A 21,738-nucleotide genomic window follows, 5' to 3' on the forward strand; every position below is an offset into this window, starting at 1 on the left:
AGCTGTATACCAGGCTTTCACACCACGCCATGCACAGCCACACTGACGAGAACAAAATGTTCACGTAAAATAAATCTCACGTGCCACGTGCACACAAGAGAACGCCGTCAACCCCACCATCCAATCCCGGCTCAGGCCGTTTTCCCTACGGATGTCCGACTGTATCCTCACCAACTTGCTGTGGGTGCATGTGTCAAGTCAGTAATGGGATGTGTCAGTAATGTTTTGAGGGTTTATCTTTGACAAACATGTAGCCAAAGAGTTTAGATATGTTGATAATGTATGGTTGTCATGGCAGCAGGTTCACTTGAGGGCTGTTGAGATAGGAAGTGACCAAGAGCTGTTGTTGGGACACGTGACTCGGAGGCTGCACACTGATCTGTTTTGACAAGCAGCGGGGAGGTGAGAGGGGGACAGACTTGAGAGTAGGCTGTAAGAGTTGGTGGCAAAAGCTTTGTGAGCAGTGATGACGAGAATACTCAGCATTACTTTATCACCGAATTTATATTGGATTGAGTTGGCAAGCTAACAGTGACTCTGTAGAGTAAACAAGACATTTGTTAGCAAGCTAGCGAGCACTAGCTATGCAGGCTGCTGCGGCCAAGTCTCGAAGATAGCCAGCTAGTTAGCTAGCATGTTTCTGTAAAAGTTGTGATGGTATGAAGCGGACCAAAAGTGGGGGAGAGGTGGCAACCCAACCTAGCTAGCCTACAGTCATTGCTGGATGAAAACCCGGACGATATGTTTTTCATCAACGTCATGCGTTGACATTGTCATTCCAACAGAATGATTCGTTGAACAAGACTCGTCCGTCGTCGTGCAGCGGAGAGGAGGACATTCTGTACCTGCGTGGGGGTTGGGGTGTTTTGACACAAGGTCGTCGTCAACAGATGCCTAGCAAGCTAACTAGGTAGTTATGTTAGCTAGCTAATCATTGGTGAGCAAGCTTGCCACACAGGACGAAGTAGCTAGTTTACAGTCGCTTACATTGCGAGCAATACAATACTGAGAGGGATGCTTTGCGAGGTGACTGCTGTGGTTCTTGTGCTAATGTTCGATTCTGAAGTGTATTGTCAGGGTAGCTAGTTTGCTAGTCAGTTTAATTCTTGTTGGCGTATTGATTAACAACCCAATTGCGATAGTTAATCGTTCGGTGCAAGCTAGTCTTCGTCCACCAGTTTACAGTACAACCCGATGGACGTGTACAGTGGCGTGCAAACAAAGCAATGCTTTGTTGGATAGGGAGCAATTGGCAGCATAACGGCTTTTCAGCTGGCATTGTTGCTTAATATATTAAGTCAGCGCAATCTTTTCGAGGCTTGGGGTCCATACAGAATTGCTGTCAAGGTTGTGTTTGTCGTGTGTCAGCCTTCAAGAAGAAATAACAGACGGAAGACAGAAGTCCCTGCGAGAGACGAGGAAGGCATCCCGATGACACTGGAAAACATGAAAACTGAACGAGGTAAAAGTTTAATTCAAAATTTGCTTGCGACATCCCATGTTGTGGTCAGTCTCAATATTTCTGCATTGAATTGCAGTATTGACACAATCACCCTTGGCTCATACTGGTTCAACCATTGGAATCTGGTCATTCCCCTGGGAGAGGAATCAGGGACAGTAATGGAGTGATGTAACAGCTGGTTAACTTCATCGCAGCTTTGTCAATAACAAAGCCTAACCCTGCGAGTAAAAAAACAAACATATTTCAAACATATGAGACCCTTATTATCTTTACAAGTACTTTATATATCGGGCTCCAGTATGCCTATGCCATAATATGATTTGAAACGAATCCCTCAGCTCCTGAAAAGCACAACAGCAACGACAAACCTGAACAGCTGACTTGCATGCTATGGTCTGAGACAAAGTTCCATTGTGCAATTCTGCTCAGTGTTGTTCAGTGCATCTCTTGCAGGAACTGTCACCAAAACCTGTGAAGCTAAAATTGTATACACGCTTATAACAGTTTGGGCTGAATATAGGCCTGGACAATTCGCATAAAGGTTTTCCTGCACACTATTTCCATTGCCAGCCATTGTACAAAATGTACAGTTTTTTTAATGATAATTAAAAGCTAACAAACTATGTACAGCAACTATGTACCTTAGAGCAACTATCATGTACCTTATTGACTTCTGCAATGACATAATCATTTACAGATGGATTTCTCATGTTTATCAGTCAGTGATTGAACAATAACCCAGAGGCACCAATCTGCATCGTAGACCTTTATCCTGTCGATCATACTTAGGGGTCAGGTTTTTTGTGATGAGATTATTTTAATCACCTAGAGGGGGTGGGTTAAGGTCATAGCTGTGTTAAAATATTTCTTAAAGTTTGTTCTCAAAGTGTGTCCTGTACAAATTGAACTCACGCTGTGGTCCTGGTAACACGATTCCCTAGCACTGAGAGTAAACATGTACACAGGCTGGGATTTAACCCCTGCCTTGCCTGTGTGTGCACATACACTGCCTTTATATGGAAAGCCATGCTCAGACATCTGGGCTATGTGGCGGCTGTGCTAAAGGGCACGCTGACACTGTACTCAGTAATTACAGCTAGGTAGCAATCTGGGGCCAGTAGTAAACAGCACTGTTTTTTGTTTAATTATGAGATTGGGGTTACGTAGTGGCGTTTCCTAGTCGTTCCTTCCACCAATAGAAGCACTTGCGACTGTGGCACCTTGACAAGATTCCGCGAATAAAAGATCATCGCAGTAGAGGCTGCTCTGGAGCAGATCCCATTATGACAGCTTGGTGCTCTGTGCTATTGTCATTTGAAAATTGGAACACACTGTTCCTCAAGTGGAAATAGCAGACTGCTCTGTCCAACACACTCACGTCTAGCCCAGGACTCAAAGAGGGACTTCTACTGGAAGTGCAGCGCTGAGGGGATGTGTTTATGTAGATACGCCAGCCCTGGTAAGCAGAGCGACAGCCGTCTGAGGGCCACGTGCTGGACAGTGGAGTGGAGACTTGGAGGTGGTGGTGCAGACAAGCCCAGGCATGCGCTGTGTCATGATGCTGCTGTGGCATACTTCAAAGGGAAGATTTGGGTCAGGTAGGTGTCCTATCTGTAATGTTAAATACAAGTTGGATAGTGACAAGACAGGATGGATAAAATACCCCAGCCTTGCTGGACATCTTGCCAGAGTTAAGCAGAGGACAGACAGTGGGGTCAGCTGAAGTTGAACTCGTATGTGCAAGGCCTCTTGTAACCATCATTGCAAACATGTGTCTTTCTGTGACTGAAAGATCAGAACACTGTTTTGCTCAGATCTAACTGAAGTCATCTGACCGGTTTGTTTTTCTGTAGGTTGAAGTGATCAGTGTCTTGTGCAAGTGGAACAGAATGCTCAATCTAGATTAGGACTGTTTTCTTTTTAACCATAAAGCTTAACCAACAGCTTTCACAATCCTCATAAAGGGTATGGAACACTCACAGGGTGACGTGTAGCTGGAGGAGGCTGTGTGGAGACGTGCTTCTGCCAAGAGCCAAGGAGAGTCAAAACACTCACAGATGAGCTCAGAGTTAGTCAGTCATACTGGAGTGGAGCCTGTTGGGGAGGCAGGGCTGCCTTGGTTTGCAACAGCAGCCGCGGTGCTCAGGCTTCCACAGCCTGTTATTCTGTTTGTTTGGAGGTGGAGGTTTCCTTCCGCAGTCCTATGTGGGAGTCTGAGGGGAGATCCACACCCCCACATGGCCAAAGTAGACTGTTTAGCTGCCTTCTCAGCCAACAGGGCGAGCAGTAGATCACAGAGTGGACTTTCACTGATCAACAGGCCAGATTGAAGGAAAACAGACTCTTGCCCTGGTCCCATATGGCACCTGTCCCCACTCTGTTAAAAGAAGTGATTCATACCAAGAGGCACAACAGGTGTTCTCAGTCACACCTCGTTTGTTGTAGCTACGACAACCATGTGTCATCGTCAGCTACGGTCATGTAAGGGTATTTAGTAGCGGTCTGATTATTCATGGGCTTTTCTGTTGTTTTTTTAAAGCTGTAAAAGACAGTGAAATTATTGAAATTAAATCACATTCTGCTGTAGTTTGAACTTCACCAAGCAAAGATGGCAAACACATCCCACTCTCCACTGTATGGGTCTGTTTAGTGAGACTTCAGAGAGCTATTCTAAAAGCGGTATTTCCTGAAATATTTAACACGTTGGTGAAATCCATCATGGGAACTCTACAGTCTACACTGGGCCTTGGGAGGTCAATCAACCCTCATCAAATGCTGTGGTAACAGCTTTCACTGTAAGTAAACCTAGTGGCTGCACGTGACTCTGCTCCAGTTCTCCCAGTAATGCTCTTACCTAACATTGGGGTCTTGGGAAACACATACATACATACATACATACATACATACATACATACATACATACATACATACATACATACATACATACATACATACATACACAGAGGAGGGCTGTCTGATACGTGTTTTGGCTATGGAGGGACATCAACCTGTCCCTTTTTGTCGTCATCTCCTTGAGCCCCGTGGTTCCTCACAGCCAACCAGCATCCAGCGCCACAGGAGCAGGATGAACCATCTGGACCTGTTGGGTTTTTGCTGGCAGGAGGAAGAATTGTCCGGGAGTTCTACTCTGATTCTGCCCTACATGCAGCTAGAGGACTGGCTTGAACTAGAAAAGTGACCTGCGAACCTTGAATGAATCCCTGAAAGTGACAGGCTAGATTTGTGTGAGCCGTAATGGAGTAGGAGACGAGAACGTCCGCTTAACATTTCAAAAACCGTCACGTTTGTCTCCTAGCTTCGCTCTCCCTTCTCCTCCCTCCCTTCTCCCTTCTTTTCCTCCCTTCTCCTCCTTCTTCTCTCCTCCTTCCCTCTCTTCGTGTCAGCTCGGCTGCCGTAGTGCTCCGTCGGCACGGGGACCGCTCGATCTGTCCTCGGGACTGCGGTCACGGAGTTCAGCGATCCTAAGCGTTCACATCTCATTTGCCTCGCGTTACTGTACTACCTCAGCAGTAACGCCATAGCTACCTCTATCCGCTGATGCTATCATGGATAAAGGCAGGAAACATGTCACATTTAATAGCCTCACCACGCTAGACAGATGGATAGAGAGACAGTGAGCGACAGATTTCTTTTCAGACAAAGGGATCTACGCAACCAGTAGCGGTGTGCGGCCGCCAGTCAGGAATGGCTTGAGGTTGTTGTCACCAGACACCATGTACCTCTGTCTGCTTAGTTATATAAGCTGAGGACTGGGATCTGGTTTACACACACACACCTTAGTTTGATTTGTACCTCAAGCCACTATTGCTCTGTCAACTGATACCATCTGAGTAACAACTCATTAGAAGATGTGTGTTTTTCACTGTACGTGTATGTCACGGTTGTTTTCATGTTTCCATGATCACTTTTGAACACGCTGTCCGGTGCAGCCAAAGGCTGGTGACCAGCCGTGTTCTCCTCTTGCAGATGAAGCCGCTCAGCGTGGCTGGGAGAACGGCCACCAGACATGGGCCCTTGGCTGTTTGTGTCTGTCTTTTTTTAGCCAAGAGCCAAACTGGTCTGTGGCAGACATACTCCAGTAACCAACCACAGCAGGACGACTGACACACTGTCAATGCCCTTTTGAGCCATGTTGAGGTTGCTCAACCTGCTCTGTCTGTCTGTGTGTGTGTGTGTGTGTGTGCTGATTTTCAGGGGGAAAAGCTTTGTTTGACTCCATTGTACAACTCACCCCTTGTTCTTTTCCCTCGCAGTGTGTGTGTTTGTACTCAGCGGAGTGGTTATGCATTGCACTAAGGATTACTAGCCTGTGCTGTTCTCCCAAGCACCCGGTTACGCAATCAGCATTAGTGGGACAATGAGTGTACTTCAGCTCTCATGGCATCCCTAGGCCCCACGCCTCAGGCCCAACCAGGACCAGTGAAACGCACTGGGGCTCAGAGCTGACAGGACCTGGTCAGGTCCAAGAGGCCTGGTCACGCTAACCCAGGGAGAGGTGGGGGACTGGGGGAGACGGCAAGACCATATCGTTCCGGTACGCCATTCCCTTTCCCTTCAAGCGGCTCGTCACAGCTGTGGGCTGACTGCATTAGCACCTAATGGCAGCAAACCATGGGTGCTACACATCCGTTGTGGCAGAAGTATGCCTTTATGCAGTGTTTAGCCAATTTATAGGACTGTCATATAGCTCGGAATAGTACATATTATGGCGTCTCTCTCACTCATAACAATACAATGCTGTTCCTAAACATCCAACAGAATGCATCAGAGCTTAGTTGAGAACTTGACCTTGAGCACCACGACCGACTAAGCCCAAACTTCTGGCCCCAGTGATGAGAACCTGTAATGTGGGAACAATGAAGCGGTGCTTCCCAGAGGAACAGTGCGAACGTTGGGAGCTCAGCAGCTGTGTGTATTATTCTTATACAAAAGGGTATTAAAGATAAGCTTTTGCACCCTCTGAAACTGCTGTACTTTTTGTCAGGTTTTTTCGTCAGCAGTTTGTATGCGTGCGATGACTCTACTGTACAGGCTAGGCTACAGGCTGTAAAGGTTCAGTTGCTAATGAGTTTATACTGCCAGGTTTTTGAGTCCGTTGGTCGGTTGTGTGCGTGTTTGTGTCTGAACAAGACAATAGAAAGTTCACAGGAGCAGAAGGAGAGTTATTTTCTGCTGGAACAGTACCCATCCTCTCAGCCAATCAGCATCCAGTTCCTGTTGCTATGTGTGCTGTGAATCTGCCCCTTTGTGTGAAGAGCAGAGAGGGGAAAAGAGAGAGAGAGGGCGGTGCAGTGTGGAAGTTAGGCTCACTCAAACAGGCCTGTGGAGTCTGGATAAATGCTAACAAGTGGGATTGAGAGGAAATGGGAAACGTTGAACATGGGTTGACTTCATATTCCCTCAGTGGCATTTGCTCCAGGCTGCCTAACATAACATCGGAAATTGTTCCTCCCATTTTCTGTCAACAAAATTCTCTCTCTAAAGAGAGGACTTTATAAAAAGCCATTTTGTTTAAGTTCTTTGTTTCATAAACGCAGGGTGATTTACGTTCTGTTGCGAGCTTAGAGATGGTTTGTCTGCCTGTCCTTCCATTGTGTCTTGTGTGTTGACTGAGATGCTGGCTGAGCAGGAAAGGTGAGCAGATGTGGTGAGCAGTGTGAAACACTGGAGTGATTCACAGGCTGGAAACCAATCCTATCCTATCATTACACTGAAAGGTTTGCACTGCTGTTGTGGACAACAAAGACTCTGCATGATGCACACACACAAACACGTCACAGGGCAGTGATTAATACAGTGGATCATGCAATCCATCAGAGCCTCTTCGCTTTTTAGAAACATTAGCCTCAATTTACTCCTTTACACACACACACACACACACGTCCCTAGCTCATTCCTACACACACACACACACTGAATGTCCGTGACGGGGACATTAACGTGATATCTGTGTTGCCTTGGCAACCCTTTGTCCCCATGCAAAATGAATGTACTCCTATGACCAGAGACTTAGGTCTGCTTCTCAGAGCTGAAGTGTTTTGGCTGACGTGTTGTCTCTCTCTCTCTTCTTCTTGCATCTCAACTCGGTTTTCTGTAGTTGACAGAAGTACATTACATTTACATTTAGTCATTTAACAGACGCTCTTATCCAGAGCGACTTACAGTAAGTACAGGGACATTCCCCCGAGGCAAGTAGGGTGAAGTGGTCATGCCAACTGACACAACGTCAGTTGGCATGACCGGGAATCGAACTGGAAACCTTCGGATTACTAGCCCGACTCCCTCACCGCTCAGCCACCTGACTAAGACTATGACCACAGGGCCAGAGTGATGGCTCCGACCAGTGAGTTCTATTCACAAAGGATTTTCAGTCAGAGAGAGAAAGAGGGAGGGATTAAAAAGGGAGCCTGTGAGGATAGACAGAGGAGAGAGGCACGGTATAACCTCACCATTGTTATTTCCCCTTCCTGTGTTCTCCAGGGGCTCTGCTCCGGGTGAGACTCAGAAACATCACAGGGCCCTACAGGCTGCACCGTGTGCCTTACAGGCTGCACTGTGGGCCTTAGAGGCTGCACCGTGGTCTTTACAGGCTGCACCGTGGTCCTTACAGGCTGCACCGTGGGCCTTAGAGGCTGCACCGTGGTCCTTACAGGCTGCACCGTGGGCCTTACAGGCTGCACTGTGGGCCTTACAGGCTGCACCGTGGGCCTTACAGGCTGCACCGTGGGCCTTACAGGCTGCACCGTGGGCCTTAGAGGCTGCACCGTGGTCCTTACAGGCTGCACCGTGGGCCTTACAGGCTGCACTGTGGGCCTTACAGGCTGCACCGTGGGCCTTACAGGCTGCACCGTGGGCCTTACAGACAGGATCTCAGGGCCTCCTAGCCAGCTCTGGTACTCTGTGTCCATGTGTGATGGTCTGTCGTGGCCTTGTATAAGAGGGGAGTAGGGAGGAGTCAGACAGAGATGGTTACCATGCTGTGGCTAGGCTATATTTATCTCGCTGGGGGCTGTTGTAAGTAGATTTAGCATAGAGGAGCTGCTTATTTAATCTTCCTTACCGCAACTGTGTTCATGATTGTGCTAAACCAACATTTCTATGTGACTGTGTGTCACTGTCCCCAGCATGGTGCTGCGCTTAACCTTTCAGTGAGCAGACTGAACAAGATGTATTCTGCTTCTAATCACAGCACAACTGGGTGGGATTTCAATGTTTTGGGTTCCTTGGAAGCGTTAGTTAAATGTTATATTTAAATGTGTGTAGACGACAGAGGGCACCCGTCAGCTGGTTGAGCGTGTCAGACTGGATCCAGGTTGTGTCGTGGGCCTGGCTGGAACAGGCAGGTTGGACCTGCATGGCTCCCGTGACCAGTCCTATCTCTGTCTCTCTGGTATCTGGGTAGGAAAACGCACGCGGCGCTGTAGTCACCGACCTGGAAGAACGGTGTTGTCAGTAGGTACATCTTAAGTGCTTTTGTGTAGGTCGCACAAACAAGCCCTCCCCCATGACCTGTGTGGTGTTTTGTAACAGCCAAAGCTGCCCGATGGACTCCGCTCTGTGTGGAAACCATGGTTGGGTTGGAGAAACGCTCCAGAGTGCGATCGCGGGGCCAAAGAGGCCAGATTACTGTGCCAGCTTATCTTGTCGCCATGGGACGCGAAACCACCAGCGCAACGGCTGCTCTTCCTGTTCGCAAATCGGATGAGAACATCTATCACTGATTTACATGCACACTCTCAAACATGTTTAGCGAGTTGTCCTCATTAAATGTCAGGGCCTGGAGGAGGCCTCAGGAGAGAGACTGCTACGTTTGAGCTGCAGTGTATCCGGTTCTACCACAGGTCAGGTAGAGAGCAGGGTGTTTACGCTTGTCTTTGTGATGAACACTTTTCTCTTCTCTCTCTCTCTCTGTTCACACATCAGAGGGCGTTTTCCAAAGCACATGACACAACACCAGGTTGACATGCAAAACCTTGAGGTTACAAGGCGGTGACAGCTGATGAGAGAAGTGTGTCTTTGTATTTGTGTGTGTGTGTGTGTGTGTGTGAGAGAGTACACCAGCTGATATGTGGGCTCATCGCCAGCGCTACTCAATTGCTGCAGCACTATTAATACTTTAGAAGTGCTTGCCCATCTCTACTCTAAATCTGACCTGTTACATAATAACACCCAGACACTGAACAGAGGGCTTGGCAAGAGGGATAGCAGAACATGGACAGTAACATAGAACAGGGGGTCAAAAGAGGGAGAAGGTGAAGAGTGTGTCTGGGAGGACTTGAGGCACGTCAAGTCGGGTCCTATCGTCTGGGTCACCCGAAAGGTTACTGCCGTCTTGTCAAATGATGTGAGGATAACGAAGTTAGAGGGGAAGGGAGACGTCACGTTAAGCACGGTGCACGGAGACTGAGGCTCCACGTGAAGGAATGTTCCGTAGAGACCCACCGCCCTAGAGAACAGCAGATACCATCAACGCAGACACGGGGCCTCTCAGCCAATCCCAGGCAGGGACCCTGACTGGCTCTTTTGTTCCGCGTGCGTGCACGTGTGTCACTTTCCCTTATGGGAAACGGGGGCAGTACGACCCCCTGAAACGTATTGCTGCTGGTACGCTCTTTCTAAGAAGCTCCTTTCTGCTACTCAGATCCCTCTGTCATCTTCATGCGGGCCTCCTTTGTGTCTTCCTCCACCTCAAACCCTCCCTCCCTCCGCTCAGTCTCCCTCTCTCTGTCTCTCTTTGTCTCCCTCCCTTACTCCTTCTCCTCCTCCGGAATCCGTCCCCTCCCTCCCCCTCCCTCGGGCTGCTCTTCCTCCCCCATCCTCTCGTCCGTCCAGAGTGTTACCTTTAGCCCACATCCCTGGGAGCCCGTAGTCCACAAACCAACTAACAGTAAACCCTAATCCTAGCAGGGGCTGTGCTAGGCCAGTGAGCTAGCCAGTCAGAACAGGCAGCATTTGCACTCCCTCCCCCTCTCCCTTAGCTACAGCTGGCAGCTCCCCCCCTCCCCTCTCTCTCCCAGCTCTATGTTGTGCTGTTCTCTTTCCACGTGCAGTGCACAGCTCAAAGCATGTGGGAGGAGTTCCCTGGAAGAATGTGCGTGACTGCCTCAGACACACACACCCACACACACAGTCACACTTTTACACACACATCGCCTGAAACTGACACAAAGCACTCCCAGTGCGCTCACACCGATAGAGCCAGCTGAGAAAGGCTCTGTTCGGTCTGGGCTAACTGTAACAAGACTGTTTCTATAGTGTGTGTGTGTGTGTGTGTGTGTGTGTGTGTGTGTGTGTGTGTGTGCGTGCACACGTGTGTGTGTGTGTGTGTGTGTGTGAGCAGGCAGCTGGGAGGACTGGGAGTCGTCATGCAGCAGCTGACCTCCTCAGGGTATTCTAAAGCTGTGTCTTAAGGAGGAGCCATAGTGCAGCCAGGCTTTTTAGCCCCGACACATTTGGTCCTGCTTATACAACACACTCCATACCATAGGCAAGACGTGAATACCCCTCAAAGAAATCGACCTAATTGGCACAGAATGTCGTTTATAAAACACATGTTGTGCTATTTTTGGCACGTAAGGTTATCACAAACACCTTGGCATCCCCGTCTCTCCTGCATTGTGCTAACAGACTGACAGATTCCGTGCGCCGAGCTAATTACTCCTCTCTCTGATCCAGTCTGAGGTATTCCTGGGAGGATAGCTCGGCATGTGGAGGAGAATAAGGCTCTATTCTCTCTTGCTGGTGCTGGGTTGCCAGGTTTGCCCCACCCTAACCCCTAAGGCAAACCCTGCCTCAGCTGACCGGATGGTGAAGAACCAGAGCAGTGTTATTTCTGTCCTGAACTGGGAAGGGGGGTGGTACTGTGTGTGGGTGAGAGAGAGAGAAGTTAGTCTTGCAGTGTGTTACACCACGCCTGAGCTCAGCTGACGTATCAGCGCTAAATTTATCTCCCAACGAGCACAACTGGAAAAGTTGTCTCATTTCTCCTCCTCACCCACAAACACCGGCCCATTTTAAAAACCAAACACACGCACACACACACGCAGGCCTGAAACCCTATATCCAGGAGATAGTCGTGATTCGTCAGACCATAGCAGAAATGCTGGAAGTCTGAGCTTTGCTAGATGGGTAACTTATTTGTGTCCCCTGCAGCTTCTCCACTGCAAACGAGTCAGGCCCGAGTGTCCTGTTCTTCGGTCTTCTCTGCTGGCTCCGGTCTGAAAGGTTCCCCTGTGGTTCTAAGCGGTTCTCGTGGGTTCTCCTTCATGCAGACGCGGCCGAGGAGTTCTTCGAGTATGACGCCGAGGAGTTCCTCGTGTTCCTGACTCTGCTCATCACAGAGGGGCGGACTCCAGAATGTTCCGTGAAGGGAAGGACCGAGGGGCTCCACTGCCCCCCTGCCCAGTCGACCCTGCCCCCCCTCCACAAGCATGAGTGCAGCGACAAACTGCCTCAGGTAACACACACACACATCCATCTCATTTACACACAGTCTCCATGCAAACCAGCACCAAGTGGTTTCCAGGCTTACATAAATACACACACACACACACACACACACATACAGACACACATTGATCGTCCTTGTGTGTGTGTGTGTTTGCCTTACCCAGTGTCGACAGGCCAGGCGGACACGCTCGGAGGTGATGTTGCTGTGGAGGAACAGTATTCCCATCATGATTGAGGTCATGCTACTGCCAGACTGCTGCTATGGAGACGAGTGCCCTCCCAGCGACCCCATCAGTGACCCGGCCATCAAACAGGACGCTCTGCTGCTCGAGAGATGGACCCTGCAGCCAGTACCCCGACAGTACGCGCCCTCTCTTTCTCTCAAACACTTTTCTTATTATTCTTTTTTTTATAGCCAGAATAGCTAAAAGCATTGAGCCAGGATCCCTCACGTCGCCGCCTCTTCTTTCTCTCGTTTTCTCTCTGACTAATCTCTCTCTCTTTCTGTCCTTAATCTGTGTCTCTCTCTGTCTGTGTCTCTCTCTTTCTGTCCTTAATCTGTGTCTCTCTCTTTCTGTCCTTAATTTGTCTCTGTCTCTATCTCTCTCTGTCTCTCTCTCTGTGTCTCTCTCTCTGTCTCTCTGTCTCCCTCTCTGTGTCTCTCTCTCTGTCTCTCTGTGTCTCTCTCTCTGTAGGAGTGGTGAACGTTTCATCGAGGAGAAGACGTTGCTGCTGGCCGTGCGCTCCTACGTGTTTTTCTCCCAGCTCAGCGCCTGGCTCAGCGCCTCCCACGGTGTCGTCCCCAGAAACATCCTGTACAGGTAAACACACGCTCCCAACACCTCACACTTTCCACCCTCATATCCCTCAGCAGCTGGGGTTCCCCCCTGACCCGTTCCCCGCTGACCCGTCCCCTGTTCCTGTGTCGTCTGCAGGATCAGCGCAGCGGATGAGGAGCTGGTCTGGAAGTTCTCCCAGCCGCCCTCGGAGCATCTCTTCCCCGTCCCTAACGTCTCCCAGAGCGTCGCCCTGCGCGTCCGCGTCCAGTCCCTCCCCCGCCAGTCCACCTACCCCATCCTGGCCTGCAGCATCCACACTGCCCTGCCCCCCCTTTACAGCAAGACCCCCACCCTCCACCCCGGCCAGGGCCTCCCCTCACACTTCAGGAGGGGCCAGGAATCAAAAGAGAGTCGGCTTCACAATGCTCATTTCCCCCTTTATAGCAAGAGCTCCAACACCCTTGGTCTCCCCATCGCTGGGCTCCCCATCGCAAGTTTCCCCATCACCAGTCTCCCCCTCTCTGGTCTCCCTCTCTCCGGTCTCCCCCTCTCTGGTCTCCCCCTCTCTGGTCTCCCCCTCCACAATAAGAGGAGCCAGGAGTCTTCAGACAGCCATGGTCACATGTTTCAGAATGGAGAGCTCCCCCAGGTCAACACCCCGCATCGTCAGGGCTCCCCCCTGTTCTCCCGGCCCTCCCCCTCCCGCTCGCACTCCCCCCTCCCCCCAGGCGGGAAGGCCGTGAGGTGGCTGTACTCTGCCCTCAATGGCCCCTCCGACCCCCCCCACACCGAGGACTATGGTCTGTCTAACGGGGCGGAGACCTCTCGGGGCGGGGGCTCAGAACCGCTGAGGGCCTTCAAGACCCTGTCCTTGACCGACCCACCACGCTGCCCCTCCCCCAGGCCCATCACCACAGAGACCAACCCCCTGATTGGCTCTCTGCTTCAGGAGAGACAGGAAGTGATCGCCCGCATTGCACAGCGCCTCAACTTCTGTGACCCGACTGCTCCGCCCCTACCGTCAGCCCTCTTCGCGCCGGACGCCCCTCCCAAAGCCTTCTGGGGGGGTAGCCATGACGACACAACTCTCCGAAAGACCAAAGAGGCGGAGGCCCCGCCCCCTGAGCCCGCCGGCCACGCTCGCCCCTCCCCGTTCGACACGCCCGTTCACGACACGCCTCCGGGTAAACGAGAGACGTCGTCCCCCAAGCCCGCGGCCTGCAGGAGACTGAGACTGAGCGAGCCCGGAGATGGAGAGAAGGAGAGAGAGCGGGAGAGAGACAGGGAGAGAGAGAACTCCCTCATCTCCCAGGCAGTGCACGACATCGCCAGGCTCATCCAGGACAGGCTGGGCGTCCCCTCTCTGTCCCCGACACACAGCAGCCCTCTGCACCGCACACACACCCAGACCCTCACGGTCCGCACGTACACACACACCACGCGCACCACTCACAGGACGCCAGACGTGAGCTGTAGTTCGAGTAATGGCTTCGCCAACGGCCACGCCCCCGGCCACGCCCCCGGCCACAGGGACACAGACGCCACGACCCATGCACCTGTTTGCACAGAGAAAGCCAGAACTAACCCGGAGGTAGACCATTCTGTCCGATCTCAGAACGGCACCTCTGTTACACTTGAAGACCCTCCGATCAGACCCCAGCCCCAGTGTTTACAGACCTTGCCCCAAGAGGTGCCCAGAGCCCAGGGCCCCGACCCCTCCGACACCCCCCGCACCCTCAGAGAGAACGGCCTGAGGACCAGACAGACTTGCACAGACGCCTCCCCAGCCCACACCCAGAGCCCCATCAAGCTCCAGGCCCAGAGCCAGTCCACCACCCTGCAGGATGAGAACCAGGCCCCCCCAGGCTCTGGAGCCTCCGGCCCCACCACCCCCACGACCAAAGCCCCCAGCACACCCACTGTCCTGGTGAGTGACATGGCACACAGCCCTCTGGCACACCAGCTACTGCAGGCAGTGAAGAAATCTAATATCCCAGAGACAGGTTTTTTTTCCCCACACATTGCAAAAGATCAATCATTATCATAAAGCGAAGGGTGGACTCGAGGTTAGGTCGGACAATCTGTTGAAAACAAATGGGTATCACATATCGCAACTTCATCTTTCCTTGACTCTTATCTTTGTCTTATCTTTCTTCCTCTTTGTCAGCGGGCCCACAGCCCCTCCCCCCTGCGTCCGTGCAACAGCTGGAGGAAGCAAAACCGCCACTCACTAGACGCCACTGCAACCAAGGCCTTCCACCCATGCACTGGCCTACCTCTCCTCTCCAGCCCAGTAAGATACACATGCACACTCACAAACACACATGTTCTTTCTTATTTCTATCTACTGTATTTAATATCCCCCTATAGCACCCCACTAACAACCACGCAGTATGTTACTGTGCACTGATGTATCATACAGTATCTGCGAGCAGGCTTTATGACTCGTGTCTGTTTACACACACACACGCACACACACACACACACACTCTTCAGACAGACAGTCAGGCTTAAGAGCCATGTGACTCATCTGAACCACAACAGTCACAGATCTCTGACTAACTTCCTGCTTCCTGCCTGATGAACTGACACTGTTAGAGAGCCCTTGGCTCCCAGGCCAAGACTGTTTTCTGCTTCCCCATCCACACCTACACACACACATACACACACACAGACAGAATATTACTTTGCATGAAGCAATCCGTTTCCCCTGAATTCATCCAGTTGTGGTGTGGCTGACGACATGTCCTATGTTTTGTAATGAAGTTGAGTTTGTCCCCGTCAGGTTCCCCAAAGGAGAACCCAGACTGGCTTCTTTGACCTGGATTCATCTGTGATCGGCTGTAAAGGCCTGCCCTGGACACCTGGAAAAAGGTAACATGACCCCCCTCTTAGACCCATCACCACCTGAATAGAAACACAACCCCTTAATTAAATATATTCAAATAACGTTCCATGTACCCTACAACGTTTTGGATTAGTCATGGGATTAGATGTTAAGCCTATAAACAGAAATAGATCAGAGGTCACAATTATGTTTACTCATGGATGAGAGGTCAGATATAATTCCTATACCAATCTAGAGAAATGGGCCAGTCCTGTGGTGCTCTGCAGTGGGTTCCCTTCACACTGCCATCTGCTGGGCTAAAGGTTGTACTGCTATCACCCAAAGACACTGCTCAAAATGGCAGCCTGAACCTGCCTCATAAAGAATCAGGGCCAGACCTTCTTATAAGCACAACAAGGTCAAGTTTTCGTCGTGTGCCGACGTATTGAACGAATACGTATTCGCATTAAACAGACACAGTTATGTTAAATGAGGTATGGTGAATGAAGATGACCTTTGTAGGGGTCGTATGTCATCCCTGATCCAGATGCACTGTAACAAGGTGGCTTGTGTTGCCCCCTCAGGGTGGGTCTGAAGAGGGAGGACTCGGAGGAGCAGCAGGTCCTCAGTGCCAGCGCTCCACCTGCCAGTCTCAGCCTCCTGGGCAACTTTGAGGTACATGGACGCACGCCTTACGTCTCTAATGTCTCCAATAGTGGAGCGAAATCAAGTAACGAGAGTGTGTGTGTGTGTGTGCATCTCCAGGAGTGTGTGTTGAACCACCGCCTGGAGCCGCTGGGGATGATCGAGGGCTTCACGGCGGAGGTTGGGGCCAGTGGGACCTTCTGCCCCAGTCACATGACTTTTCCCGTGGACGTGTCGTTCTACAGCGTGTCGGAAGACAACGCCCCCTCGCCGTACATGGTGAGACCTTGTCAACCTGCATTCGGCTCGCTCACACTACTGGACGTCGTTTCCTGTTTGTGTGACGTCGTTTCCCGTTTGTGTGACGTCGTTTGCTGTTTGTGTCGTGTGTCTCCCAGGGCGAAATCAACCTGGAGTCCCTGGGTAAAAGGGGCTACCGTGTACCCCCATCAGGAACCATTCAAGTGGTGAGGAAACACCTTATTTTGTCGCTCTATACGCTTTTGTGCAGAATGCTTTTTATGTTCTGAGGGAGAGGACAAAGGGCCGGCTGGGCGGTGGGGTCATGCGGTGCATCAGAGTCACTGGCAGGTTGGAGAACAAAGGGACGAGTCTGGGGATGAGCACAGGGCAGGGAGACACCTAGTGGGAGAAGGGAGAAATGCAGAGAGAGACGAGGAAATTGAGTGATGTGCAGTTCCAACGGAACCGTTTCGTGTCCTAGTGAAGATTATTAACGTAAATGATAAGCTTTGCTTTCTTCCCCCGCCCCCATCAGACCTTATTCAACCCCAACAAAACCGTGGTGAAGATGTTTGTGGTGGTGTATGACTTGAGGGCCATGCCAGCTGGACACCAGACCTTCCTACGCCAGAGGACCTTCTCCGTTCCCGTCCGCCGTGACGGCTCACACACACACGCCAGCAGGAAGCCCCTCCCTCTGGGCCAGGGACGCACGCTGCGCTACCTCGTTCACCTGAGGTGAGACGCTCCACCTAGCTGGCAGCCAAACAAGGCAGCTGTCAGTCGAGACCAAACCGGCAGAGCAGTCGGGGAGTCTTCGCAATTCAACAAGCTTTAAAATCTCTCTCTCCATCTCTCTCTTCCTCTCTCTCTCTCTCTCTTCCCTCTCTCTCTCTCTTCCTCTCTCTCTCTCTCTGTCTCTCTTCCTTTTTTTCTGTCTCTCTCTCAGGTTCCAGAGCTCAAAGTCTGGGAAGATCTACCTCCACAGAGACATCCGTCTGCTGTTCTCCAGGAAGTCCATGGAGGTGGACAGTGGTGCTGCCTACGAGCTCCAGTCTTTCACAGAGTCCCCAGCCAACCCGCCCTTCTCCCCCCGCTGCTGAGACGGGTCCTCCCCTACCAGCACAGGACTACTGAGGCCTAACACCCGAAACAACCCACAGGACCCTGGAGCTAGTGGGGGGTGGTACCCACTGAAATGACCACCTGTTCTTTAGTGTGCTGCTGTGGGTCAAAGTTGTGAACCGCAGCCCACACATGGTCCCAGTTAGGAGGGGTGAACAGGGTGACATTTTGAGAGCCATCATTAGTTTACTTGCTCTACCATAGGTATAATGGGATATTTGTCTGTATGACTTATTACAGTCGTCCTTCCCAGGGTCTGTCAGGAGAGGACTGGGAAAGTCTCTGGAGGTGGGACCCCCTTATCCTGTCCAGTCAGACAGCTGTGATAAGAGCAATGGGGGGGCTGAATGCAACAGGAAATGGGGGGGGGGGAGATTTGGTGCACCTCTGTCCCAGAGAAGTGCTGCTGTTTAACAAGCCCAAAATACAAACAACCTTGGACCACTGAAGAAGACTAGCAAGCAATCAAGCCAGAGAAAATACCAAGTTGACATCAGAAGCGCACTGTGTATTTCCACGATAACTGGAAATGGAAAAAATAGTAATATTCTAATACTTTGTTTTTGTACTGTTACAGAACCACTTTATCGGAAGTGTTGCAATAGAAAGAGAATAACCTTAGCTTTAGTGTTTATTTACTTTCAGCATACCATCAGTTATTTAATATTTAAATTAATATTTCAGTTCTGGCTCATGTGACGTTTGTCATGCTAAGCATTATGATGTAGTGCAAACTCTGTAAATCATAGTATGTATTTTTGACATTAATAATAAGATCTGGAAATATAAATATATCTATATATCTTATAAAGCAATCTTAAAATCTATGTTGTGTCTTTGTGTTTTTATTATATGCCAGACCCACCATAGTACTCTAATTGACACAAAACACAAATCCTTGTGCAAGTGACATATATATGATATATACCAGCTCTGATACATGTAGATATGTCTACAACCCCCCCCCCCCCCCCCCCCCCCCCCCAAAAAAAAAGCTCAAACTATTTATGGCATTAAATATTTATGTTAACCTTCTGATTCTGGAACTATTAATACAGCATACCCAAAGCGTTAGTTCAAATAATGGTGCCTCGTCTTGAACATTTTAAGTCTAAAGATTTAACTCACACGATCAAATAGATTAAGTAACGAAATATCATGAGTAGCAATAAACGATATCAAATAACGAATTCTTCACATTTATCATTTTGCTTTGGATAGATTTCTGTAAGTTTAATTTTTTTGCAACAGTAGTGACGTAATATCTCTTGACAGACATTTGTGCGGGAGTCAGCGGTCGGTGAGGATTTGTACTGTATGGGGACAGAACACCGAGGCAGAGATTTTTGATTGCCTTCAGAATTTGCGCATTTTTTGCGTTCTCTTGGGGGTTAAGGTTAACCAAAGATGTCTGAAGAAATTGAAGGAACACGGACGGGTGAGGAGGGACTGGTTGAAGATAACAAAGTAAGTTTTAAGGGCTTGTACTCCTTAGCTAGCCCACGTTAGCGAGCTAGCTAGGGTACCTAGCTAATAGCTTGCTATAGCGGAGCTACCCTGATTGGTTTGCTAGAATAGCCATACGCTATTCAGTACGCTTGCAGAGGTTAACAAGGTAGCTAACTGCCTAGAAAGCTATGACCAGAATGTCACAGCAACATTCAAACCTGGCATTGCAGGGTGTTGGCTCGTAATTTAGGTTGCTATGAATTTACTAGAAGAGGCAGATTGGGACATAAATAAAAATGCTCCTAATATTTTGTAGTCGTTGTCTTTGTATCTGAAAACGGAATCTAGCTATTCCAGGTAGTTAGCTCTAGCTAGCTGACAGAACTCGCCCCAGCAAAAAGAGCAAGGCTGGTTTGAACTAGCAATTGTTGTCAATTATTGTTAGTTAAGTGGTTATTTGATCAACAACAATCTAGCTGCTACAACATACTAACACAGTTTATACTTGTCCGTTTACGCGTTAGCCAGTCAACCAACGTCCTGTTGATCTACTAGCAAGCGTCCGTTATAAATACCTACAAGCTATAGTAGCTAGTTTGGCATGTAGCTAGCTATTATGAGACAGCTGAATAGCTATCTAAACAAGAGCTAAGTGACGTCGACTATAATGTTTCTTGTTTGTTACCGGTGTGGTTGCAAGCTGCTGCTTTTTGATAAACATTGAGTTATATTTCAATATTCAAGATTGATCTGATTAACCCCTCGGGCGTTGGATACTTGGATAGTAACATTGTGTCATCTCATGCTAACAAATAGGCTCGGTCATTACTACCAGATTACTGCCGTTGTATCTTTTAAATCCTCTAGCATTTCCACATTTTCAGCCTATGCATAAAGCCCATGAACTTATGTTGTTGTGTAAAGTCTCTACGGATCACATGAGAACTGTTACTCCCTAGGTAGTCGCAGTGTTCGGTAGTACAGTAGGCGACTGCTCGCTGTGCCTTGGAAATAGCGCAGAAGTGTGGATCTAGGCCTCATCATAGACCGCTGTGACGAGGATGTCCAAGCTACCTAGTTCACAAAGCTATTATTCATAGTTAAACATTTACATTGTATTGCAGTGCTCCCTTTAACCTGTAATTATGAGGTATGTGATATGTTATGTATGTGTTTTTTCAGGACATGGAGGATATGGTGATCCACCCTGAAAAGGCAGAGGAGGCCAAACTCAAGGCTCGCTACCCTAATCTGGGGCACAAACCTGGGGGCTCTGACCTGCTCCGTAAACGTTTACAGAAGGGGGTTAGTCAATCCATTACTGCATTATTTCAATCCTATTATTTCAATCCTATTATCACATTTGTATAGAACGCACACCGATTTCTCATGAAGGCCCCTACGTCCACACATCAACCTCCCTCTCTTTCTCTTTGCAGCAAAAGTATTTTGACTCTGGTGACTACAACATGGCCAAGGCCAAGATAAAGAATAAGCAGCTGCCTGCTGCCACGACAGAGAAGGCTGAGATCACAGGGGACCACATCCCCACCCCCCAGGACCTGCCCCAGAGGAAACCCTCTCTGGTGGCTAGTAAACTCGCCGGCTGATACACACACACACACAGCCACTGTCCCAGATCCCTAAGTCTATATACATACTACCCTTCTCAGCCCCACCCCTACACTACTCCCTAGCACCAACTCTTCCCTTTTAGCCCTGACCTTGCCCAAGAGGGAGGTCTCCCTAATGGCGAGTGAACTGGCTGCCATTTTACCACCCCTGTCCCTGGCACTGTACCTGACCCCCCGCCCCTCCTCCTTTTCCTGCATTGCTGTCACAGACTACTCTTCTTCATCGTAGCCCCCACTCCTCATCCATCCATTTCTTTGTTCCTTTTTTTGTTTGTTTTACTCCTGTGTGTAAATACACTGAAAGAAAGAACATGCGTGTGTTGGAAGTGAACCGACTATGACCCTGCTCTCCTGTCGCAGAGCATCGTGTTGTAACGCTGTTGTCAGTGGCTTTGGGGCGTTGATTGGCACAAGCTGCACCATCTCAGAAAGGTTTTCAGTGTCATCTACGGTCCTGTAGTTGAAAGTGTACATATTTACTAGTGTTTTGAGTGGAGGCAGATATCAAGAGTTTTAGAATGTTTTACATTAGAATCATTGTATTATTCACAGTATGTCCTCATCTAAATTATGCTGTAATGTGCTTGAGTGATTGAGTATAACCCTTGATAATGGTAATGACCAGACTGTTGGTTTTGTTGGTTTGTTCATATGAAAGCGTTGAGAGACACTGGTGGGTCACATGGTGAGGGCCAGAGTGGTGTATGAAAGTGCATGTGTGACTTAGGGCTCCTAAAGGCATCTATTGCTCCAAGCTAACCTGGGACGTCATTCATTTTATCTGCCCACTCATTGATCCATTCATTGATACACACACACACACACACACTCAGGTGAGATATGAGTCCACCAGGTGGTAGGTGATGACCGGCTGAGGAAGAGGTCGTAGTGCAGGTGTGGTTGATGGTCTTAAAGCACTACATCGTCTGTCGAAGCTGTGCATGTACATGACTGCCCTGCTGTCACTTTGTGCCGTTTTGTTTTGTAAATAAAATAGTTTTGCACAAACGACTTTGTTGTGTTCCTGTGTATTGACTATGGTATCTAATTATCAGAATATGCGTAAATGTTACACTTATTAGTGTATGTTATTTCCTGTTTACT

At 49.4% G+C, this 21,738-nt stretch overlaps 2 protein-coding genes across 2 annotated transcripts; both read left to right on the plus strand.

The window, feature by feature from the left end:
* The first annotated feature begins 545 nt into the window (after positions 1–545).
* LOC136955149 (atos homolog protein A-like) lies at positions 546–18,362 on the plus strand. Its single transcript, XM_067248766.1, has 12 exons — positions 546–1,462; positions 11,755–11,939; positions 12,097–12,293; positions 12,628–12,753; positions 12,868–14,638; positions 14,879–15,004; positions 15,497–15,585; positions 16,123–16,213; positions 16,304–16,462; positions 16,582–16,650; positions 16,962–17,164; positions 17,376–18,362. The coding sequence occupies exons 1-12, from the start codon at positions 1,432–1,434 to the stop codon at positions 17,527–17,529; spliced, it is 3,201 nt and encodes a 1,066-aa protein (XP_067104867.1). The 5' UTR covers positions 546–1,431; the 3' UTR covers positions 17,530–18,362.
* Positions 18,363–18,850: 488 nt separating this feature from the next.
* On the plus strand, positions 18,851–21,642 carry LOC136955150 (cAMP-regulated phosphoprotein 19-like). Its single transcript, XM_067248767.1, has 3 exons — positions 18,851–19,018; positions 20,183–20,305; positions 20,440–21,642. Exons 1-3 carry the CDS (start codon positions 18,959–18,961, stop codon positions 20,608–20,610), a joined length of 354 nt encoding a protein of 117 aa, XP_067104868.1. The 5' UTR covers positions 18,851–18,958; the 3' UTR covers positions 20,611–21,642.
* Positions 21,643–21,738: the final 96 nt, after the last annotated feature.

This window comes from Osmerus mordax, chromosome 13 (genome assembly GCF_038355195.1).
Source record: "Osmerus mordax isolate fOsmMor3 chromosome 13, fOsmMor3.pri, whole genome shotgun sequence".
NCBI lineage: Eukaryota > Metazoa > Chordata > Actinopteri > Osmeriformes > Osmeridae > Osmerus > Osmerus mordax.